The 25,780-nt window shown below is 39.6% G+C and overlaps 1 protein-coding gene across 2 annotated transcripts; it reads left to right on the top strand.

Annotated features, from left to right (window-relative positions):
- Nucleotides 1–815: 815 nt before the first annotated feature.
- On the top strand, nucleotides 816–24,730 carry IMMP2L (inner mitochondrial membrane peptidase subunit 2). 2 transcript variants are annotated; one of them, XM_053719850.1, is made up of 3 exons: nucleotides 2,972–3,082; nucleotides 11,331–11,533; nucleotides 23,898–24,730. In XM_053719850.1, exon 3 carries the CDS (start codon nucleotides 24,007–24,009, stop codon nucleotides 24,526–24,528), a length of 522 nt encoding a protein of 173 aa, XP_053575825.1. In that variant the 5' UTR covers nucleotides 2,972–3,082; nucleotides 11,331–11,533; nucleotides 23,898–24,006; the 3' UTR covers nucleotides 24,529–24,730. The 2 variants fall into 2 exon arrangements, with proteins under 2 accessions (XP_053575824.1, XP_053575825.1); XM_053719849.1 differs by lacking the exons at nucleotides 2,972–3,082; nucleotides 11,331–11,533 and adding an exon at nucleotides 816–1,009.
- Nucleotides 24,731–25,780: the final 1,050 nt, after the last annotated feature.

The raw sequence follows: 25,780 nt of genomic DNA on the forward strand, positions 1-25,780 counted from the left end.
GAAAGTGCCCCTGTTTTTAATAGTATTTTTAAAAACCCGGGCACTACTTGATGAAACTTTACATTCACTTTAAAAGGGACAAGAAAGTAAAAGGGGCTCATGACCCCTTTTACATAAAATGGAAAATTCAAGAACAAGGGGTCATGAGCTCAAGCTAAAGGATAGTAGATTCAGGAGTAATTTGAGGAAGCACTTCTTTACAGAAAGAGTGATTGATTTATGGAATAAACTTCCTCAAGAGGTAGTAGCAACAAACACTGTGGGGGACTTTAAAAATGCATGGGACAAGCATAGGGCTATCCTACGAACTAGATAAGTTTATACTGTTAGGTAAGGTCGGGCAGACTTGCTGGGCCTATGGCTCTTATCTGCCGTCAATATCTATGTTTCTATGTTTAAAAATGAAACTTTCATTATTCAGATAGTGCATGCAATTTTAAGACATTTAATTTCACATTATCAAATATACTTTGTTCTCATCCTAGGCTTTGTTGAAAAGCAAATGTACATATGCACAGCAGCAGCAATGTACTACTGGGAGCTAGCGATTGGTGGCTACACGGTCTTGTCACTGGCTCAACAGATGTGTTGAGCTAGCTCCTTTTAGTGCACAGCTGCTCTAGATATGACTTTAACTATGCATTTAATTCCTTTGCAGGGATGCAAGCAACAGTGCAAAAATAAAACTGATTTAACAGCTTCTTTTTTAAACTTCCATATTCCGAGTCCTATGAGACACACTTAGGACCAACTCCAGATATCCACCTTAAATTAACAAATGAGACAGCGTGTGGAAGGCGTGGTAGATACTGGTTCTTGAGAACGTGTGAGCGGGACACAGGAACTGCTGGCGATACACTATTTGATATACTGCATAACCGATTCAGTAAACAACTGCAGAGCTCATGAGGTGCTAGCACCCTCCATGTGCTATGCGTGCAGTTGTTGCGTTTCTGTATCGCAGTCTAAGGAAGTGCCTGAGGCAACTGCACATCGAGCTAGCGATGAGGTAATCAGCCTGTAATGGCATCTCGCTGTCACTGTATCTAAGAACTTATGTAGCACGTAATCAGCGCAGACACTCTTAGTAAACCTTTGCTTTTAGCAACGAGGCTGCCAAAAATGGTTTAAAACGCCCTTGTACATAATAGATTACAGCACTTTCTGGCAGGCAAGCGATTAACCAGAATCCTCCCACTCAAATAAAAGGAAAGGGAAGTTGTAGGGGCCTTAGCGATAAACCCCTATGATCACAAACGCTCTTTTTGTGCCTCCTACTACTCAGCCCGCAATCTAACTGGTGTCTGACCGCTGACACTTGCTCTTCCTGCGCAACCTCGAATAATTAAAGCACGGCTAGTATTCCCGCCCTACGCACTTGGCTTATCAGTTTACATTCCGTAAGAGGAATGAATGCGTTGTCATTGTTTTGAAACGTCACGTGGTGTCTCAGGTGTTACCATTGTAACTTTCGACGTTTTAGAATCTGATATGTTTGCTCTATTTTTGAGTTTTTGTTTTGCTTACTCTACAAAACTAATTTTAGGTGTGTTCAATTTTTGAATTTGAGTTAGGGAAGACTAATCATATGTTGCATTTCTTGGAGTAAATATTTAACAAAAGCTATTGTATGTGGCGTATTCTAATAGAGTTTATCAGTATATTTTTTATTATTATTATAAAATTACTCATTTAAGTATTCAGAAGTCTTCCAGGAAAGACATTTAGCTGCCACTGGCTCATTTCTTTAAAAAAAAACAAAAAAACACTACATGTTAAAGATATATAAAACCAATCCTTTTAAGACTAAATTTAAATGCGCTTGAAGGAAAAATGTACTCTGGCAAGAATTTGATTAGAGTTCATTATATTCAGAGCTGCTGCATGAACACCATTTCAGATGGGGGAAATCCCTCCCACCCCGACGGGGTGGTTGTTTTTTTTTTCTACTGCTTCTGGTAAAACCAGCAATAGCATTGGGAACACATTAAATGAGGGAACATTTTACAATATCCCTTTAACCCATTAATGCAGACATCACAACTTGCAAAAACTAATTTCAGGGAGGTGGCTTCACCCTCTACTGCTCTGCCACCCCCCCCTCCCAGTTATATATTGGACACTTTGAAACCCTAAATAAGAGAGAGACTTATCATTAAAGTAGCTTCCCACATTAAAAAAGTAGCTTTATTGCACAACCACATACAACAAACCTATTTTCCAGTGACCGTACTCGTGTTGAATGCTTAAATATTTTAGAATATGAAGTTTAATTGCGTGCAGTAAATAAGGTAGTATTTATGTTTTATTTTATTAAAATCAGTGGGGGCTTTTTGGTTACTGATGCATGCTTTGAGGGTTCTATAACGTCCCAGCAACTAAAGGCATTCCTTAAAGGGTCAGTAAACCTTAAAAATAATGTTATATAATTCTGCACAGTGCAGCTCGCTCCTGCTCTGTCTGACAGCGGGAGCAAGCTGCACTGTGTCTAATGGCGCGGTCGGGCCGGGCTGTGACTATACAGCTGGCCCGATGCGCTCAGTAAAAACAACAGACCCGCTCAGCAGAGTACAGAGAGCGGGTCTGTAAAACAGCGGTATTTTTACAAAATAAAAACGGAATATTATGATTTAAAAAGTTTGGCTAATGTAATGTTATATAATTCTGCACTATGTGCAGAATTATATAACATTATTTTTAAGGTTTACTGTCCCTTTAAAGAAACACTTCTGGATTTGGGCCACATTGGATCATGGTACTTGGAGTTTCAGGGAGATTGCATTCCAATTGCTGACATCAGGGAGCCACTATTATAATGAGGGAGACTCCCTGAACTTCAGGGAGAGTTGGGATGTCTGTTAATGTATTTAGTGCTGATGACGGCTACACATCGGGCCAACCCAGCACTTACCTTGCATCCCTTGTGGTGAGGTGGTCCAGGGCTCTGATGTCACCCAAGGATTTCATTGATTTCACCATCACCAAGTCCTGGAAACCCAGAAATGCTTGGATAGACCACAGAACTTAAAGATGCTGGGGGAGGATTGAATACCCCACAATCTCAGCTCCCTTTATAGTAATGGTAAACTCTCCCCTTTATAAAAACACATCCGGATTGTTAGTGATATTTTAGATGGAGTTCAATTTATCAGATGTAATGAAGATGCGCTATAACTTCCTTTTTAATGTAGCTATGAAATTGAAATACTCGCACTTTGCCGCCCAATTCAAAAGTAAATTTTTCTGTAAGCTAAAAGTTACTCTCCCCATATGGCACTTTAGTTGTAGCTAGAGCGCTAATTGGAGGACAGTTCAAAACTTTAGCTCACAGAAAAATCTGAATTTACTTTTATCATCAAATTTGCTTTGTTCTCTTGGTATTCTTAGTTGATAGCTAAACCTAGGTAGGCTCATATGCTAATTTCTAAACCCTTGAAGGCCGCCTCTTATATGAATGCAGTTTGACAGTTTTTGACAGCTAGATGGCATTATTTCATGTGTGCCGTATAAATAAAATTTTGCTCATGCACGTGGAGTTATTTAAGAGTCAGCACTAATTGCCTGAAATGCAAGTCTGACAAAAATCTGAGATAAGGAGGCAGTCTGCAGAAGCTTAGATACAAGGTAATTACAGATGTAAAAAGTATATTTCTATAACAGTGTTTGCTATGCAAAACTGGGGAATGGTAAATAAAGAAATTATATTTTTTAACCCCTTAGTGACCAGACCATTTTTCAATTTTCTTACCGTTAAGGACCAGGGCTATTTTTAAATTTCTTCAGGGGTTTGTGTTTAGCTGTAATTTTCCTCTTATATCATTATTTTCATCATATTATACAATTTACTATAATTTTTTTGATATAAAATATGATGAAAAAAACACACTTTTTCTAACTTTGACCCCCAAAATCTGTTACACATCTACAAACACCAAAAAACACCCATGCTAAATAGTTTCTAAATTTTGTCCTGAGTATAGAAATACCCAATCTTTACATGTTGTTTGCTTTTTTTTGCAAGTTATAGGGCAATAAGTACAAGCAGCACTTTGCTATTTTCAAACCACCCCCCCACCCCACAAAATTAGCGATAGTTACATTGTAACACTGATATCTGTCAGGAATCCCTGAATAATCCTTCACGTGTGTGTGTGTGTATGTGTGTGTGTGTGTGTATATATATATATATATATATATATATATATATATATATATATATATATATATATATATATATATATATATTGTTTTTAAGTAGACAACCAAAAGTATTGATCTAGGCCCATTTTGGTATATTTCATGCCACCATTTCACCGCCAAATGCGATCAGTTGTTCAGAAATAGCAGACATATATATGGCTTTGGCATTGCTTTTTGGTATTTAGAAGGCCGCTAAATGCTGCTGTGCACTACACTTGTATTATGCCCAGCAGTGAAAGGTTAATTAGGTAGCTTGTATGGTAAATTTAGTAAATTTTAGTTTTAGTGTAGAGATCAGCCTCTTACCTGACACATCGCACCACCTGATCCCTCAAACAGCTCTCTTCCCTGCCCCATCCCACAATTGTCACCCCCATCTTAAAGGGACACTGAACCCACATTTTTTCTTTCATGATCTAGATAGAGCATGCAATTTTAAGCAACTTTCTAATTTACTCCTATTATCACATTTTCTTTGTTCTCTTGCTATCTTTATTTGAAAAAGAAGACATCTAAACTAAGGAGCCAGCAAATTTTTGGTTTGACCATGGACAGCACTTGTTTATTGGTGCTGTCCAATCAACAAAGACAACCCAGGTTGTTTACCAAAAATGGTCCGGCATCTAAACTTACATTCTTGCTTTTCAAATAAACATACCAAGAGAATGAAGAAAAAAAAAATTTATGCTTACCTGATAAATTTCTTTCTTTTGTGGTGTATCCAGTCCACGGGTTCATCCATTACTTGTGGGATATTCTCCTTCCCAACAGGAAGTTGCAAGAGGACACCTACAGCAGAGCTGTCTATATAGCTCCTCCACTAACTGCCAATCCCAGTCATTCGACCGAAGACAAGCAAGAAAAAAGGAGAAACTATAGGGTGCAGTGGTGACTGTAGTTTAAAAATAAAAAACACCTGCCTTAAAGTGACAGGGTAGGCCGTGGACTGGATGCATTACAAGAGAAATAAATTTATCAGGTAAGCATAAATTTTGTTTTCTCTTGTAAGGTGTATCCAGTCCACGGGTTCATCCATTACTTGTGGGATACCAATACCAAAGCTTTAGGACATGGCTGAAGGGAGGGACAAGGCAGGAACCACTGCCTGCAAGACCTTTCTCCCAAAAATAGCCTCAGAGGAAGCAAAAGTATCAAATTTGTAGAATTTAGAAAAAGTATGAAGCGAAGACCAAGTCGCCGCCTTACAAATCTGTTCAACAGAGGCCTCATTTTTAAAAGCCCATGTGGAAGCTACCGCTCTAGTGGAATGAGCTGTAATTCTTTCAGGAGGCTGCTGGCCAGCAGTCTCATAAGCTAAACGTATTATGCTTCTCAGCCAAAAAGAAAGAGAAGATGCCGAAGCCTTTAGGCCTCTCCTCTGTCCAGAGTAGACAAAAAACAATGCAGATGTTTGACGAAAATCCTTTGTAGCTTGTAAATAAAACTTTAAAGCACCAACCACGTCAAGATTGTGTAATAGACTTTCCTTCTTTGAAGAAGAATTAGGACACAGTGATGGAACAACAATCTCCTGATTGATATTCTTATTAGATACCACCTTAGGAAGAAACCCAGGTTTGGTACGCAAAGCTACCTTATCTGCATGGAAGATCAGATAAGGGGAATCACACTGTAAGGCAGATAACTCTGAAACTCTTTGAGCCAAAGAGATAGCTACCAAAAACAGAACTTTCCAAGATAAAAGCTTGATATCTATGGAATGCAGAGGTTCAAACGGAACCCCTTGAAGAACTTTAAGAACTAAATTTAAACTCCGTGGCGGAGCAACAGGTTTAAACACAGGCTTGATTCCAACTAAAGCCTGACAAAACGCCTGAACGTCTGGAACATCTGCCAGACGCTTGTGCAGAAGAATAGACAGAGCAAAAATCTGTCCCTTTTAAGGAACTAGCTGACAACCCATTCTCCAATCCTTCTTGGAGAAAGGATAATATCCTAGGAATCCTGACTTTACTCCATGTACAAAAAGGCTAGTGGTCGCTAGCTCATCCAACATGCACCTGGCCAATTGGCCGCATCCTAGTTTGCTGGGTCCACCTACATTTGCTTGTGACGACTTTACTCCATGAGTAACCCTTGGATTCACACCAATGAAGATATTTACACCATATCTTATGATAGATTTTCCTGGTGACAGGCTTTCGAGCCTGAATTAAGGCATCAATGACCGACTCGGAGAAACCACGTTTTTATAAAATCAAGCGTTCAATCTCCAAGCAGTCAGCCGCAGAGAAATTAGATTTGGATGTTTGAATGGACCTTGGAGTAGAAGGTCCTGCCTCAGCGGCAGAGTCCATGGTGGAAGGGATGACATGTCCACCAGATCTGCATACCAAGTCCTGCGTGGCCACGCAGGTGCTATCAAAATCACTGAAGCTCTCTCCTGCTTGATTTTGGCAATCAGACGAGGGAGGAGAGTGTCAGGGAACATCACTTATTTGTGTTGCACACTTTACCCATGTACTTAATTTACATTATCTATAATGTTATGGTGGGAACACATAAGCCAGACCGAAGGACCAGGGCACTGCTAGAGCATCTATCAGCGCTGCCTGGGGATCCCTTGATCTGGACCCGTAACAAGGAAGCTTGTCGTTCTGACGTGATGCCATCAGATCCAGTTCTGGTTTGCCACATAGTTGAAAAGTCTGCCGACTTAGAAAATCCGCCTTCCAATTCTCTACTCCTGGGATATGGATAGCTGAGAGATGGCAAGAGTGAATCTCTGCCCATAGAAATATCTTTGAAACCTCCAACATTGCCAGGGGGCTTCTTGTTCCCCCCTGATGGTTGATATAGGCTACAGTCGTGATATTGTCCGACTGAAATCTGATGAACCTGACCGCAGCTAGTTTAGGTCAAGCCTGAAGAGCATTGAATATCGCTCTCAGTTCCAGAATGTTTATCGGAAGGAGGGCTTCCTCCTGAGTCCAAGAACCCTGAGCCTTCAGGGAGTTCCAGACTGCGCCCCAGCCTAGAAGGCTGGCGTCTGTCGTCACTATAGTCCACTCTGGCTTGCGGAAACTCATTCCCCTGGACAGATGGACCCGAGATAACCACCAGAGAAGAGAATCCCTGGTCTCTTGATCCAGATTTAGCAGAGGGGACAAATCTGTGTAGTCCCCATTCCACTGATTGAGCATGCAAAGTTGCAGTGGTCTGAGATGTAGGCGGGCAAACGGAACTATGTCCATTGCCGCTACCATTAGGCCGATTACTTCCATACACTGAGCCACTGACGGCCGAGAAGTGGAAAGAAGAGCACGGCAGAAGTTAGAAGCTTTGATAACCTGACCTCTGTCAGAAAATTTTTCATTTCTACTGAATCTATCAGTGTTCCTAGGAAGGAAACTCTTGTGAGAGGGGAGAGAGAACTCTTTTCTTCGTTCACCTTCCACCTGTGAGACCTCTGAAAGGCCAGAACAATGTCCGTATGGGACTTGGCGATTTGAAAAGTCGACGCCTGTATCAGAATGTCGTCTAGGTAAGGCGCCACCGCTATGCCCCGTGGCCTTAGAACCGCCAGTAGGGACCCTAGAACTTTCGTAAAGATTCTTGGTGCCGTGGCTAACCCGAAGGGAAGAGCCACCAACTGGTAATGCCTGTCTAAGAAGGCGAACCTGAGGAACTGATGATGATTTCTGTGAATCGGAATGTGGAGATAAGCATCCTTTAAGTCCACAGTAGTCATATATTGACCCTCCTGGATCATCTTGAAGGATGGGACCCTGAGAAATTTGTTTAGGATCTTGAGATCCAAGATTGGTCTGAAAGTTCCCTCTTTTTTGGGAACTATAAACAGATTTGAATAGAAGCCCTGCCCCTGTTCCTCCCTTGGAACTGGGTGGATCACTCCCATAACCAGTAGGTCTTGAACACAACGTAAGAATGCCTCTCTCTTTATCTGGTTTACAGATAATTGTGAGACATGAAATCTCCCCTTTGGAGATGAAGCTTTGAAGTCCAGAAGATATCCCTGGGAAACAATCTCTAATGCCCAGGGATCCTGGACGTCTCTTGCCCAAGCCTAGGTGAAGAGAGAAAGTCTGCCCCCTACTAGATCCGGTCCCGGATCGGGGGCTACTCCTTCATGCTGTCTTAGAGGCGGCAGCAGGTTTTTTGGCCTGCTTCCCCTTGTTCCAAGCCTGGTTCGGGCTCTCCAGACTGGTTTGGACTGGACGAAATTTCCCTCTTGTTTTGCATTAGAGGAAGCTGAAGCTGCGCCACTTTTGAAGTTTCGAAATGAACGAAAATTATTCTGTTTGGTCCTTAATTTATTGGACCTATCCTGAGGAAGTGCGTGACCTTTTCCTCCAGTAATATCAGAAATGATCTCCTTCAGTGCCGGCCTGAAAAGGGTCTGTCCTTTGAAGGGGATGTTAAGAAGCTTAGACTTTGAAGTAACGTCTGCTGACCAGGACTTAAGCCATAGCGCCCTGCGCGCCAGAATGGCAAAACCTGAATTCTTAGCCGTTAGTTTGGTTAGATGAAAAACGGCATCAGAAATAAAGGAATTAGCTAACTTGAGAGCTTTAATCCTGTCTAAAATATCATCTAACTGGGTTTCCACCTGTAGAGCCTCCTCAAGAGACTCAAACCAAAAAGCCGCTGCAGCAGTAACTGGGGCAATGCATGCAAGAGGCTGGAGAATAAAACCTTGATGGATAAAATTTTTCTTAAGGAGACCCTCCAATTTTTTATCCATAGGATCTAAGAAAGCACAACTGTCCTCGACGGGGATAGTTGTACGCTTAGCTAGGGTAGAAACAGCACCCTCCACCTTAGTAACTGTCTGCCACAAGTCCCTTATAGCGACATCTATGGGAAACATCTTTTTAAAAGCAGGAGGGGGAGAGAACGGAACACCTGGTCTATCCCATTCCTTAGTAATAATTTCCGAAAACCTCTTAGGGACTGGAAAGACATCAGTGTAAACAGGCACTGCAAAGTATTTGTCCATTTTACACAATATCTCTGGAACTACAATGGGGTCACAGTCATCCAGAGTCGCTAAAACCTCCCTGAGCAATAAGCGGAGGTGTTCAAGCTTAAATTTAAAGGCTGTCATTTCAGAATCGGACTGAAGTAACGTCTTCCCTGAATCTGAAATCTCACCCTCAGATAGCAACTCTCTTGCCACGGCTTCGGAGCATTGTGAGGGTATATCGGACATAGCTACTAAAGCGTCAGAAAGCTCTGTATTTGTTCTAGCCCCAGAGCTGTCTTGCTTTCCCTGTAACCCTGGCAGTTTGGACAATACCTCTGTGAGGGTATTAGTCATAACTGCCGCCATGTCTTGTAAGGTAAACGCATTGGACGCGCTAGATGTACTTTGCGTCACGAGCGGAAGTTATAGTTTCTGACACGTGGGGAGAGCTAGATGGCATAACCTCCCTTTTGTCAGTCTGAGAAAACTCTGGTGATAAATCTTTAAATGCCATAATATGGTCTTTATAATTTATAGAAATTTCAGTACATTTGGTACACATTCTAAGAGGGGTTCCACAATGGCTTGTAAACATATTGAATAATGAGTTTACTCTGTCAGACATGTTTAACAGACTAGTAATGAGACCAGCAAGCTTGGAAAACACTTTAATAAATGTGAAACAGCAATTAAACAAAAACGGTACTTTAAGAGAAAAAAACTATTACATAAACTGCAAAACAGTGTTAAAAAGTAGTAAACTCTTCGAAATTTTTACAATGTGTATAAGGGACTAAAGCAGCATTGCATCCACTTGCAAATGGATGATAAACCCTTTAGGCCCCAAACCGGATTTGAAAAACGTTAAAAAAACGTTAATAAACAGTTAAACACCTTGCCACAGCTCTGCTGTGGCCCTACCTGCCCTCAAATACGATTTAGGGGAGAAATAAGCCCTCTATAGTGGTCCTCAGATGCTAGAGGACTCCTTTAGGGAAGCTGGATGTCTCAGCCTGAATAAAAACTGCGCATCTAGAGTGCGAAAATAGGCCCCTCCCACCATGCACTCGATGTCAGAGGGCCTTAAGAAAATACTCCTAGGAGTATCTGACTAGCCATGTGGAAACTAGGCCCCAAAAAACGATTTATCACCCTCAGAGAAAAAATGTTCTTTCTATATAACCTGTAAACGTTTTGTCACTAAGAAATATGAGTATTAACATGAATATTACCCTTTTTTGTAAGCATGATCCCAGTCGTTGTTAAATCACTGCATCAGGCTTACCTCAATTATACAAGGCTCTGTCAGCATTTTCTAGATCTTATCATCTCTCTAGAAATAAATATACTGAACATACCTCAAGGCAGGTAATCTGCAAACCGGTCCCCCAACTGAAGTCTTTCCCATACTCTTCAGTTATGTGTGAGAACAGCAATGGACCTTAGTTACAAAGCGCTAAGATCATAAACCTCCAGGCAGATTCTCCTTCTAATTTCTGCCTGCGAGTAAAACAGTACGACGCTGGTACCGTTTAAAAATAACAAACTCTTGATTGAAGGTAAAAACTACACTAAGTCACCACATATCTCTTGATACTTCTTATCTTGTCGAGAGTTGCAAGAGAATGACTGGGAGTGGCAGTTAGGGGAGGAGCTATATAGACAGCTCTGCTGTGGGTGTCCTCTTGCAACTTCCTGTTGGGAAGGAGAATATCCCACAAGTAATGGATGAACTCGTGGACTGGATACACCTTACAAGAGAAATTGATAATAGGAGTAAATTAGAAAGATGCTTAAAATTGAATGCTCTATCTGAATCACGAAAGAAAAAATTTGGGTTCAGTGTCCCTTTAAAGTGATGGTAAAATTACCTTAATCTCAATGAAGAATAACAATGGTGTAAAATTAATATAAGTTTCATTCATCTTTTTTTATATATTTGCGTATAACTCAAGTTATCACCTTTTATAAAGGCAATTTCTAAACTTACGAAAATTCAACCCGTATTTTTTTTTTTTTACTTTTGATCACGTTTTTATTTCAGCCAATGGAAATATCGGCCGTTAGGCGGCCGTCTCTCCACGTCATCTGCATCGTTAATCATCTGCGCATGCGCTATTGATATTTTCTTTGTATTGAAAACCGCGCGCGCTCCCGTGTCATGCATGCCTCTTCATTACAGTTAGGAATCCCTCACTACGTGATAAGCTTCTTATTAACGATACGGACATGGTGCATGCGCAGTGGAAAGCCGCATCAGCAAGTAGCGCATGCTCGGTTTATTCTGTATTGGGAACGCGCTTTTGAGAGGCACAGAGAGGATGTGGGACCATCAGACAATGCAGAACACTGAAGTAGGGCTTAGGAGGAGTCGGCAGCAAAACGGTAGGGAATTTGAAATATATTTGTTTAGAAAACTATAGCAGTAAACTAAAAAATAACTTAGCGACTATATTAAGGTAATATTGAGAAATGCTTGGTTGTCTTCAATACCGGATTACTTTACCTTCACTTTAAGTACTGACAGAAAGTCTGCCAGTACTAAAATAAAATGCTTTTATATATATATATATATATATATATATATATATATATATATATATATATATATATTTCTGCAGTGTAGGTTCCCCCCCAACCTCCACAATCCCCCCCACCAAACAGCTCTCTTAACCTCTCCCCTCTTCCTATTTGTGGCCATCTTAGGTACTGGCAGCTGTCTGCCAGTACCCAGTTTGTAATAAACAGGCTCAATTTAAATTTTTTTTATAAACCCATTTTTTCCGTAGTGTAGCTGCCCCCCCTCAATATCCTACCCCCTCCCATATCCCTTTCCCAACACTTATCCCCCTCTCCCTCCTTCCCTTTCACTACAAATTTTCCATAGTGTAGCGGTTCCACCCGCTCCCGCCCCCTCGCGCGCTCCCAGACCTCTCTATAACGGAAACGGAACTCCCAGCGATGGGCGGCCCACCTGCCTCCCTGCTATCCCTCCCATGCCACCAACGGTTGGCACCATTGCTGGCCGATGCAGAGAGGGACATCGAGTGGCTCTCTCTGCATCGTTTGCTTAAAAAAGGTTATTGAACAATGCCTCAATATCGAGGCATCGCTGCAATACCCTGAAAGCGCCTGGAAGCGATCACGATCGCTTCCAGCGCTTGAAACCCCAGAGGACATGCCAGGCACGTCCTTGGTCGTTAACAACCGTTTTTTGTAGGACTTGCCTGGTACATCATTGGTTGTTAAGAGGTTAAACAATAATATTTTTGGTGTTTACTATCCCTTTAACATCTCTTTACAGCAACACCATTAGAACCCTTGCTTAGAAATGTACAGGGCTAGATTTACCTGCAGGCAGACAGGTTTGCAAGTGGTGAACCTGTCCGCCTTCAATTGCTACTTGCGATGTTGCGTTGCACAGCGAAATTTAACATTACCAGAATATTCTTGTGTAACGACGCCCCCTACTCCAGGACAACCAATTGTGCTAGAACAGGGAATGTCAATCACTCCGAACAAGCGAATGTCGGGGTGGTTGGTGTCGCCACCTCTGAAGTGGAGTAGAAGAAAAAGAAGCGGTTTCTGCTTCTAAAATATGTTGCAGCAGGATCACTTGTGCGAATCTGCTCCACATAGCCGAAAAAGATGTGAATGCAGCTTAATAAATTAAGTGCACAGTCTCAGTTTTGAAAGACCTATATGTGCTTAAAGGGACAGTATACTGTAAAATAGTTTTTCCCTTAATGTGTTTGCAATTGCTTTTTTTAACCAACTGCAGAGTAAAAAATGTATGAAAATTAGCTTTTTACGGTTTATTTGTGTATATTAAAGCTCTGATTTTGTGTTTTGAAGCCACAGCGTATATTAAAGCTCTGATTTTGTGTTTTGAAGCCACAGCCTAATAAAATAGGTTGAGCTTGTAGGTATAATCAGATCTCATTACTTTATCACATTATGTTCATATACCTGCTTCTTTATCTTATATCTGTCCTTGAAACAATCACCAGTACTTTTAGAGAACAATGGAAAATCAACATTGTATTACCTTATCTCTGCTATAGCCCACTGGGAGTGTAATTTCTTCTGCTGGCTGTGTTTACAAAGCTTATCTATAGCTTGGACCTGCGGCCACAAACTTTCAGAATAGGTGGGGATACCACATGCTAAATCAACTATTTCAAATGCCAATATAAGGGAAAAGGAGCTACTTGTAAACAATTTAATACACTCCAGCAGGTAAAGTGGATAATTGGGAACAAATTAAAGGGGAGAACATTTTTGAGTAAACTGTCCCTTTAATAAGGCCATAATTCTACATTTTTAAGTGACAAAATTCTCTCTCTGAACAGTTCTCTAATCTTATTCTAAAAAAAGCATTACTTTTTAATGTCCTCCTCCACTTATTTTAACGTCAGTGAGAACTTCGATCTTCAGTAACTTAGTCATCTGTTGACTTGGAAACAGCAGTCTTGTTAACTCTTTCTCTTCTGGTTTTATAGTGAGAGTATATATTATGCAGTAAACGTCTATCCTATAGTAATTGGTGTCATTCAAAACAGCACTGAAAATGTTGCAACACTATATAATGCTGTTAATTTAAGCGCTGTTTAGAAAGTTGACATTTACATTAAATGTGTACATTTTGTAGGAAGTGTCAAAAATATTGGGGTCCCAGTATAGTATTGGGGTCCCAGTATATATTGTCAATTGATTCTATTATCAAAATGGCCTACACTGCAGTGAATCAAAATGTCTAAATTTAATGTTCAAAATACTATTGTCATTATATGTAAGACCTTGTATTCTCACCTAAGTTGCAGCTGCATTTTTTCACCTTTATGAAGTGCAAGGGGTACAGCCAATCAGAAGTTTACTACCCTCTCCATGGAAGCCTTTAGCAATGTGATTCTGTTGCACCACTATTAAGATAAAGCTACTTTGTGTGCAACAGTTCAGTCTGCAGTGAGTTCCAATAATCCACCTGCTTGTCATCAGGTTAAACAAAAATTTGATAAGAGGATCGCCTGGCTACAACTTAGATGGTGATAATAAAAATATCTCATATAATGATAAAATACTAAAATTAGATTTAACTATGTGTAGTCAATTAAGATTGTAATACCCCACTCTGAAATATATTGAGACGTACTATAGCTTTAACTATGGTGGGAAAGAAAAGCAATATAAGCTGTGCTTTTTAATCTTGCATCTTCCTTTCCATATTTACTTAAGTCATCTTAGAGATTCATGATGCTGTCCATTGAAAGTGTCTGCTCACATTTATGTTTAAATATTTTTTATTGTCATTATTTTGAAACTTTGAAAACCAATTACAGACATACCTTCCCCTCCATGTAGTTCCCTCTGCATGAAGGTTAGGAAGAAGACAATCAATATAACATCATTTATGTAGCAAACAATATAGCTAATGAAGTAGGGTTTATCATGCTCTACACATTCCCAAAGATATTTGAATGTCCTTTTAGGTTCTGGGATGAAAGATAGGTGGTAATATTCGTAGGTCATCTTTTTCACGTGATGATTTATTTGAGTATCTTCTATAGTGTTAGGGAATCTCTCTTAAGGGGTAGAGCAAATATCTAATTTAACTTCCATATTAACCTGTTGTTGAGTTACGGTAGCAGTTTCACAGTATCTGAGGTCACTTGAATTAACTCTACATAAATTAACTTTAAAGAGGTATATCCTCCTTAGGAGGTAAAATTATATAAATAGGGTATAAAAAGGGGAAGGGGGGAAGGGGGGGGGGGAGGGGAGTGACGACACAACCTGTTGTGATTATTAGGGAGTGATTTCGCAGTAGGTAAGATCGCTCATTATTTTTGTGTTTCAATGTTTTATTTAGCTATCCAGTAATACCATATCGCTAGGAAAGTTTCTCTATTGTCTAAGGTGTGAGATGCCAGCTCATACATAGTATATGTATATTGGATTTTATTATAAATTTCTGTCCAGGTTGGGCTGCCTGTCTTCCAATATCTGGCTATACATGTCCTTGTGATTGTACACAATATCCTAATAAATGTGTTGATATGTTTATTAAGTGTACTAATATTTATGTGTAGAAGGGCCTGTTGTATGGTAAGATCTATATTTTCGTTCAGTATGTGACTAAGGAAGGAGGATAGCTGTTGCCATATCCCTGTAATTTCTTTGCAGTCCCACCACATATGTTTATATGTTCCTGCCTCTCCACACCCTCTGTAACATAAGGGACTTCCCTGTGTGTGCATATGAGCCGTTCTAATGGGTGTTAGATACCATCGGTGTATAGTCTTGATTATGTTCTCCTTAAGGTCTACACTTATAAGTCCCTTCTCAGCCTTTAGAAATATCGTTTCCCATTCTTTAGTTTCTTTAGAAATGTGGAGATCCCTTTCCCAAGCTATCATAGCAGGGGTTTTGATTTTATTCTGTGATATTTGAATATTTGTATAGAGGATAGAAATAGTATGTTTATCTCGTTCTTGCGATTTACAAAGATGTTCTAGTGGCGCAGTGTACCTTTCTCTTGGGTGTTTCATATATATCTGGGTGGCTGAATGAATCTGTAGGTATAAATACCATCTCAATTTCAAGGGGGATAATTTTTCTTGAAGTTGGTTAAATGTAAGTGTAGTTCCTCCCTCTATAAAGTCTGCTACTCTATAGAGACCCTTATTTTCCCATTTCTGCAGTTGATCCCAGAGCTCTCTGGGCAAAATATATTTTATCGGGATATATAAGGAATATTGTGGAATAAGATTGTATTTGGTTTTTGCTTTCTTCCAAGTTGTTATTGTGGTGTTTGTAGTGTAAGGTCTATATGATTCTTGTTTGGATTGTGTTTTCTCAGGATCCCAGATAATGGTATCCATTTCCCCCCAACCACCTAGCATTGTTTCTAGAGTGGGCCAGATAATTTCTTTATTTCTTTTTAGTAATAGACTATCTTGTGCTAATCTGGCGGCGTGGTAATATTCCATTAAATTGGGGACCCCAATGCCTCCCAGAGTCCTGTGTCTAGTCAGGATTGATTTAGCAATCCTGTTCGTTTTGTCTCCTCTTATATAAATTAGTATCTCTTTTTGCAATGAGTCTATATCTGTTTTGACAATTTGGATAGGGAGTGTTCTAAAGAGATACAAGATCCTTGGCAAGATTGTCATCTTAACCGCGGCCACTCTGCCTAGCCATGAAAATTTATAGGTTTTCCACTTTGATAAATCTTTTTTAATTTGTTTGAACAATGGGATATAATTTACTTTGTATAGATGTGAAGGGCAGGAAGGAAGGTGAACTCCAAGGTATTTTAATGAATGTTTCATCCATTTAAAGTTGAAATTAGTTTCTAATAGCGTCTGAGTCATTTGTGGTAGTGCAATGGGTAGAGCTTCACACTTTTCTGTGTTTATTTTGAATCCCGATATGGTAGAGAAGGTTGCTAATGTTTGGTAAAGGTTGGGTAATGATACTAAGGGGTTAGTCACAGTCAATAAAATATCGTCCGCAAACAAAGCCAATTTATGTTCCACCTTAGCTAACTTAACTCCCGAGATGTCTAATTGAGAGCGGATTTTGGCGGCCAGAGGTTCAATGCAAAGAGCGAAAAGTAATGGAGACAAAGGGCAACCTTGTCTAGTCCCATTACGAATTGGGAAGGGTTGTGATTTGTATCCTGCAGATGAAACCTGAGCTCCCGGCATGGAATAGACAGCTTTTAGTGCCTTAATGAATGCCCCCTCAAACCCCATTTTATGCATTACTACAAACATATAATTCCAGTCAATTCTATCAAACGCCTTCTCCGCGTCTAATGATAAGAGCAGAGAAGGCGTTTGTGTTTCATTTAAGGTCTGAATTAAGTTGGTGACTTTGCGGATATTGTCTGGAGCTTCCCTACCTTTGACAAAGCCCACCTGATCTGGGTGGACTAGGTGTGGTATAATATGTTTTAATCTGTTTGCCAATATCTTTGTAAATATTTTAAGATCTTGGTTAATCAGGGATATTGGGCGGTAATTTTGGCATTTCTTGTGATCTCTCCCTGGTTTGGGAATTACAACTATTTTTGCTGCCAGGAGCTCAGGTGGGATGGCCCCCCTTCCATGAGATGATTACATAGTTTGACAAGGTGTGGAATCAGTGTTACTTTAAACAATTTATAATAGTCGCCTGGGAAGCCATCTGGGCCCGCCGCTTTTCCCGGTTTGAGGTCTTTGATAGCCCCTAGTACCTCTACAGTGGATATGGGGGAATTCAGGGATTCTAATTGTTCCTTAGATATAGTCTGTAGTAAGTCGTGGTTGAAGAAGGTTGAGGTAAGTTTTTCAGTGTCTGTGTTGTGTAGGACTTTTTCCCCATCGTATAGGGCACCGTAATATGTTGCGAAGGTGTCTACAATTTCTTGTGGGTGTGAGGTTACTGTGTTATGAGGTGTTTCAATCGCGGAGATTACTGAGGCTCTACAGCGTTCTCGGATTTTATGCGCCATGAATCTGTCAGGCTTATTAGCAAATATAAAATATTGTGATTGTTGGCGTTGTATTGTTCTGGTGGCTTGCGAATGAAGCAGTGTAGCTAATGCTGTTTTTTTTAAGTGGAGAGCATTTGCATTGGCCTTTGTCTTAGTGAGCTTATGTCGTTTTTCCAATTCCTCAATTTCTGAGTAGAACTGTTCTAGTTGTTGTCTATATTTTCTAATCTGCTGCGCTTTTTCCTTAATAAGTATCCCCCTTAGGACCGCTTTATGAGCCGCCCACGTGATACCTGGATTGGTCGCTGTATCTATATTTATATGCCAGTATTCAGTTAGTAATCCCAGTACCTTGTCATGTGTTTGGGGGTCTCTAATGTATGATTTGTCAAAGGTCCAAGTTTTACTTCTGTTTGGGTCACACAAACCTTCTACCTGAAGAGTGAGGATCGAGTGGTCCGACCATACGCAAGTGTGTATCTGGGAGTTGTGTAATAAGGGTTGTAATATCTGACTTACATAAATGTAATCTAATCTGATGTAGGATTTATGTGCAGCGGAGTAAAATGTAGTGTCGTTGGTCGAGCCATATAGTGTTGTCCAAGTTTCTATGAGGGAATGAGGTAGTAGGTGTTCCTGGATTGATTTGACAATGCGATTGTGTCTGTTTTGTTTGTTGGTTAAGGGTTTGGATTCGGTCGGGTTAATAGGTCTCATGGTGATGTTAAAATCTCCTGCTATAAATATTTTGGTGTGGGACCATTGTGTTAGTAAGTTTGAAATTTGTTGGAAGAAGCTGTGCTGATTCTCATTTGGAGCATAAACATTGCATAGGGTAATTTCGGTATCTGAAATTCTACCTTTCACTATTATATACCTCCCTTCAGTATCTGCGATAGTGTCTTCCTGTTTGAAGTTAAGTGAAGAATGAATGAGGATGGATGTGCCCCGCTTTTTAGATGTGGCAGTTGAGTGAAAATGGGTATTAAAATTTTTTGCCCAATACTTTGGGATATTATCTTTAAGTAGGTGGGTCTCCTGAAGAAATAGAATGTTGGCATGTAAAGAGGTGTACTGTGTCATCACCATCCGTCTTTTTATATTGGTATTTAATCCCCTAACATTATGGGATATTAGTTTTATTTTGGGGATCATGTTAGTGTGTTTGTTTTGGATTGGTGTAGTGAGATTTTTATTACCTGAGGATCTCCGGGCTGTAAACCTGACATTACCGGCTGTAGTCGATCTGAAATGTGATTGATAGGGAATGTTGTGTCGTCACTGGGGATGGGAGGGAAGCTAGGAACAAAATACAATGTTAATAACATAGCAAACAGTGCTGTGGAATCCTCAACAGGAGGATTCCTAGGAGTAAAAATATTATGCATTCTAAGAGTAAACATAAACTAGTATGATACTAAATTGTCTTGGGGGAAATTAAATTTCTATAACAACTGATAACTTTTCTAGTAGTGAAACTTAACAGGAGTCTCTGAGTGATAGGTGGGAAAGGTCCAGAGATTTGTAGTTGCAGATGCTTTCAAGGTGAGCGAAGGCTATCTCTGGATATTGTTCCCTCAGTCAATCTTTCTGACTCTCAGGCTCCTAAAGAAGTATAGTTTGAGTTCCTGTATCCATGCCACAAAGAGGATACCATCTAGGAGGTTTTCCCTCTTGTTTCCTTTATTTTTTGTTTTTTATAATTGATATTCTGCCATTTTAGAGAATCTGGGTGTTTGTCTTGGCCTTTGTTTTTCTCTTGATTTGGTGTTGTGTTTGGGATACTGGGTGTCTCCAGTGATAGAATGTTGCAGATCTCAGGAATATCCTCAGGGTCTTTTAGTGTGATTGTTTTGGAGTCTTTAATAATGTGTAGGGCAAACGGGAACCCCCATCTATATGGTATCTGGTGTTTTCTGAGCATTGTGGTAAGAGGGCGCAGGGATCCTCTTCTCTGCAGTGTTCTGACACTGAGGTCTTGATAAAATTGTATAACGTTGCCCTGGTGTTTATAAGTTGGGTTTTTTCTTGCTGCTTGTAGGATTTTTTCTTTGTCTGGGAAGAAAGTTAGTTTAATTATTATGTCCCTTGGGGGCAGGCCTGGTTTGGGTTTGGCTTTTAGTGCCCTGTGTGCTCTTTCTAAGTGGAAAACATAGTCAGCTGGGGAGTTTGTGATTTGGGTGAAGAGTTGGGCAAGATAGCGTGGGATTTCTGTGGGGCCCACCTCCTCAGGAACTCCTTTAAGTCGAATGTTATTCCTCCTGCTCCTGTTCTCCAGATCTTCCATTTTATCCTGGAATTCCTCCAATAGTTGTTGTTGTGAGGACATGGTTTGGGACATTTCGTCCATTTGTTCCACCATGGAGTCTTTTTGATCTTCTAGTGTTTCAATTCTATTGCCCATCTCTTGTAGGTCGGATTTGATTTCGGATAGGCTGCTGGTCACAGATGAGTGAATAGTGTCAATTTTCTCCCATAGCCTGTCAAAATTCTCTGCAATGTCCTGCTTAGATACTAAATTTCTGAGGTCAGCTTTTGTTAAAGGACTTTTGTCTTGTGGTGATTGTTGATGGTCAGCGTCCAGCTCCTCCTCTGCTTCTGTGTCTGTCAATTGTTTAGCTGTCTGTGATGGCTTGAAGAATGTGGACACAGCTGTTGTTTTGGTTGTTTTGTCTCCCTTAGTGAGCCTTTTAGTGGACATCTTGTCGTATCACAGATATAGCCAAAAGAGTGGTATTGTTTACTGCTAGGGATGAATCTGCTATCTTCTGGAGTAGCTGTTTTTTGCCAGATCAAAAGCCTTACAGTGTATGTACTTGTATTTTGATTGTGGTAACCCAGATTCAGTTTTAGTTGTTTGTCTCGGGGAGGCAGCTCATTTAGGATAACAAGAGGTATGTTTATCAATCTTTAAAACATGGTATGGCTCATATCAGTGTTATGTTTATTATTTTAGATCTCCTTCGGTTCCCCCATTAGAAATGTTTTCCTTCTTAGGATGTAGTTTACATTTTATTACCCTTGTACTCCTATGTTATTGTATCCCAGGAGTATATCAGGAGGTAGGTAAAGGGTAGTTGGACTCTGGGGAGTGCTGAGAGGTATGTGTTTTAGCACCCAATGTGTCTACTGTAGGTTACTTTTCTCAGTTGTAGGGTGACTTCAAGGTTAGTTATAAAATATTGTAAATTAGTGATCTCCCTCTCCTCAGGGTAGGTATCCTCACAGGATGATCTCGGGAAAAGGTTCAAGGGGTATGACCTGCCACCACTTTGGGCTGGCAGGAAAGGGGGGAGGAGAGGGAGGTGACAGGAAGTCCTCCTATAGCACTGCTGCTATGCTATAGCTGATTGTTGGAGGGAGCTTTTAAATGTCCACTTAGTGATAGGAGCAGACGTTAGAATGTGGATAAGGAGTGGATAAGGTGATTCTGATGTGCCTGCAGAACGTTACTTTGAGGGCTCTTTTGTAGTGGTAGTTGAATGTATACTTCTGTCTTGTGGTTAAGGAGTCAGTGTGAAGGTTCAGCTATGCAATGGAGCCTTTAAGGTAGCTACACTATATTGTAAGGGAAAAGCAGTGAACGGTGTGTAGTGTAAAAATAACCTTCTCCCTTTTTATTGACAGGGTGGCGTGTTTGGTGTAACTGTAGGGGTTGAATCTGAGGCCTCCCTGCTTTCAACTTGTTTGTTTTTAAACCTAGAGAAGGAGCGGGTGCTTTAACTGCTAATATCGCTTTAGCACTTCTGAGCCGCCTGAGTATCTGATTAAGAGGCTCTAGTACAGATTAGTTGGCGTGTTTGTAGCTGTATGTGCTAATTCTTTACTATTGGCACTTTACTCCGCTTCCCCTCTCGACTCAAATCAGCCCACAGTTCTCTAGTCAAATGTCTGTTACAGAGCTCGCTCCCACCTTCACTTCCGGTTTCTGAGTGTGGTGTCCCTGGGTAATGGCGCCGTTTCGCGCCTTTTCGTTGCCGCTGATTGCAATAACTCCCGGGTGAGTCCCCCAATGTATTTTTAACTCACCGGAGTTTTTCTGCTCAACCGCTCTGATTGTTTGTGGTGTGGCTTTGAAGGGGTGTAGGTTCTCTGGTCTCCGGTGTAGCGTCTGGGTTTCTGCAGGGTCCGGTCAGAAATTTCCTGTTAATTGCTTGCAGAGTTGCAAATCTCTTGTCTGCCGGATGCCTCAGATCCCCCACTGTTCAGCCATGTCGATTTCTTTTTAAAATATGTATAAAAAAGCACCTTTATTGTGCAAATATAGGCAGCTTGTGTGAGAGCTCATGCACAGCACGTCTGTCTCCTTTGCTAGGCTCAGAATGAAGGTTGTCTGCTCACATTTAAAGGGACATAATACCTATATGATAAATCACTTGAAAGTGATGTAGCATAGATGTAAAAAGCTGACTAGAAAATATCACCTGCACATCTCTATGTAAAAAAGGAAGATATTTTATTTAAAAATGTTTTTAGCTTACCAGAGTAAGTGCTCTGTGAACAGTTATTCTTCAGCTGCTGTCAGTTGCAAGTTGGAAAAAAAAACCCAGCCAATCAGCCTTATTGTTGCTGTTTTCGCACTTCTCTTATGAAATTTCCCTGAAATCTTGTTAGATTTCATAGTAAGCTTTCTTAAACTGAGGAGGGAAATAACTTGATTGTGCCTGCACATGCCAGATGCACACTCCATCGCAAGGCATGGGACTAGGATCCTGATTTGCTGCTTAAAGGGACATAATACTCATATGCTAAATCGCTTGAAACTGATGCAGTATAACTGTAAAAAGCTGACAGGAAAATATCACCTGAGCATCTCTATATAAAAAAGGAAAATATTTTACCTCACAATCTCCTCAGCTCAGCAGAGTAAGTTCTGTGTAAAAAGTTATACTCAGCTGCTCCCAGCTGCAGGTAAAAATAAAAAAAAAAATGAAGAAATGAACAGCAGCCAATCTGCATCAGCAGTGCTGAGGTCATGAACTTTTACTGTGATCTCATGAGATTTGACTTAACTCTCATGAGATTTCATAGTAAGCTTCCTTTACCTGATTGGTGAAATAATATGAGAGTGCACGAGGCTCATCCCCTAAGCTGTCCTAGGACAGACAGACTAAAATGCTGCTTAGAAATCCTTTACAATGGGAGGTGGCTACGGAGGAACTTTTGAGGTAAAATATCTTTCTTTTTTACATAGAGATGTTCAGGTGATATTTTATAGTAAGCTTTTTACAGCTATGCTGTATCACTTTCAAGTGTTTAAACATTTGGGTATTATGGCCCTTTAAAGTCCCTTTACAATCGGATGTGGCTACTGAGGACATTTTGATGAAAAATATCTTCCATTTTTGCATAGAGATGTTCAGGTGATTCTTTTCTAGTCAGCTTTTTACAACTATGCTTCATCACTACCAAGTGCTTCAACATTTGTGTATCGTGTTCCTTTAAAGTCACTTTATTGTTTTTAGAATAACTGCCAAATTTAGAGATTTAGGGTGGCTGAGTTATTGAAATAAAAAATAAAAATGCTGCAGTATATAAATGCAGGATTGTGTACATCATTCACTGTATCTGTGGTGCTGCAAGAGATATTCAGTTATTCGAATCTGAGCCATTTCACAACAAATGCGTATAGATGTTAATTAAAAATGTTGGAGGCCTGTAAACGTTTAATAGTGGATAAATTATTTTGTGCAAAGACACATAATTAATTCTATCATATTAGTATGATTGTCTTCTTAATAAGAATTGTATTTAGTCATTTTGAGCAGTGACACAGACAAGATGGTAAACACATTTCATGAGGCAGTCTCTCCAACTATAACCCTTCCTATTTTATTCTGTTATGGATTTACTAAAGCACGCTCATATGTCCTTTTTTTAATTTAATTATCTGTATAAAATAATTTATACACTGGAGAGGATGGTGCAGATTGAGAGATCCTTTAATTAATTTTGCCAAATAATAATGCTTCTTGTAGCAACATAAAGGTAAAATATATTCTTTTTTTAAGTAGAGATGTTTATGTGATATTCTATAGTCTGCTTTTTATGGATATGAATATGTTGTATCACTTTTTCAAGTGATTTAGCATATAAGTAACCTGTCCCTTTAATATGACTACCATAAAACAATTTTTTATAACTATATCTATTAAAAGTGCTTTATATAACCCATCAATAACTTTATTGAATTTAGTCATCAAAAATGTGTTAATTTATTCAGGATTTGATTTAAAAAAATGATTATCTGTTGTTATTTTTCTCTACAAGCTCAAGTACAAAACAGTAGAAGAAAAGAAGAAACTATCTGTCCCTCTCAGGTGAAGAAGCAGACTGTCCAAGGGGAAAACGGGATACTGTACAGTCTCATAAATACATTATGGCACAACTGAATGTAAGAAGATACATTCGAGCGTTTGTCAGTGGTTTTTTTGTAGCTGTTCCAGTTACAGTAACTTTTCTAGATCGAGTGGCATGCATCGCTAGAGTAGAAGGTGTTTCAATGCAACCATCATTAAATCCACATGGAAGAAATGGATCTGATGTGGTGGTTTTAAATCGTTGGAGCGTTAGGAATTATGAAGTTCACCGTGGTGACATAGTATCTCTAATGTCTCCAAAGAACCCAGAGCAAAAGATCATAAAAAGAGTAATTGCTCTTGAAGGAGATATTATAAAGACAATTGGGCACAAGAAACGATTTGTCAAAGTTCCAAGTGGCCATATATGGGTGGAAGGTGATAATCGTGGACACAGTTTTGACAGTAATGCTTTTGGACCAGTTTCTCTTGGGCTTATACATGCACATGCTACTCATATTTTGTGGCCTCCTAATAGATGGCAAAAATTAAGTCCTCTTCTTCCTCCAGAACGCCTACCACTACAGAGTGAAAGAGACTGACTTTGAGAAGGAGATTATGTAATAATGCAAAAAAAAAAAATAGCATGTCTTTTTCAGAAGAACCTTCACACACACACACAAGTAATTATTTATTACTTTTTATTGATGAAGCTGAATTATAAGATACATTATAAGTTGTTTTTTTATAGTATTCTATTCAGTCACAATTATCTGTTTTGAAGCTCACATTTAGTTTTTTAACCTTTTAACGCCGTTATGCCGTTCTATTCCGTCATATTTACACTGGGCTTTAAAGCCGTTATGACGGAATAGAACGTCATATCAAACGGCTGTCCTGAAGCCTTCTGCGCTTCAAGGACTTGATCGCGGTCTGGAGGGCGTTCCTAGGGTTGTAGGGACGCCCCCCAGATGCGATCCAATAATTGAAATCTCGCGATCGTATGCACGATCGCGTAGTTTCAATTTGTCTACATCGGAACAGGTGTTCCGATGTAGACACTTTAACCCTGTCACGAAAGGGTTAACAAATAATTTTGCATAAAATGTGTAGAGTCATAATAAAACAGTGATTATCAAAGTTATCAAACATTTTTTCTTGAAGCTTTATAATGTGAATAATCTTAATAATAAGTTAACGACTTAAAACAGACCTTCCAATCATTAGTTAGGGGTCTAGAGATTTGTGACTGGCTGCTGACATGATTGTCTCCGTTTGGTAATTTATACCTTTCGAAATTTTTGACATTTGCCTTGTTATGGTTTGAATTATAGTAATAAAATATTTTAGTAAGGTGTTTTGCATGTTTGGAGGTATTTTCTGTTTGTACAGTGTATAAAGATTAATTATTTTTTAGTAGATTGCAAAACTTAATGCACTCACAATGCTTTTAGGACCTCAGGTTTCTAACAGCTTATGCAATGTAATTACCTTTTTCTTAAAAGGATTAAATTCTTTCTCACGGTTTTTCATTATATTATTTTTCTTATAATTTATTTTTTAAATGAAAAAATTACTACTTATGTTACTATTGTCTCAAACCAACCAAAAGGTCAAAATTGTTTTGTTTAGCTATTCGGATCTACACACTGATAACAGTGTGATATCAAATATACATTTTTTTAACATGATGACAGTGCATTTTTTTCCCAACATTCTAGTTCCCTTCCATTTAGAAATAGATACATTCCACATTTGTGATATGTTTACTGGAAGCAAAACAAACGCACTTTCATATATATTGATACAAATATACAAGTACAGTGAGGCCCCGGTTTACGCACGACTCGGTAT

The sequence above is a fragment of the Bombina bombina genome, chromosome 6, assembly GCF_027579735.1.
Source record: "Bombina bombina isolate aBomBom1 chromosome 6, aBomBom1.pri, whole genome shotgun sequence".
Lineage (NCBI taxonomy): Eukaryota > Metazoa > Chordata > Amphibia > Anura > Bombinatoridae > Bombina > Bombina bombina.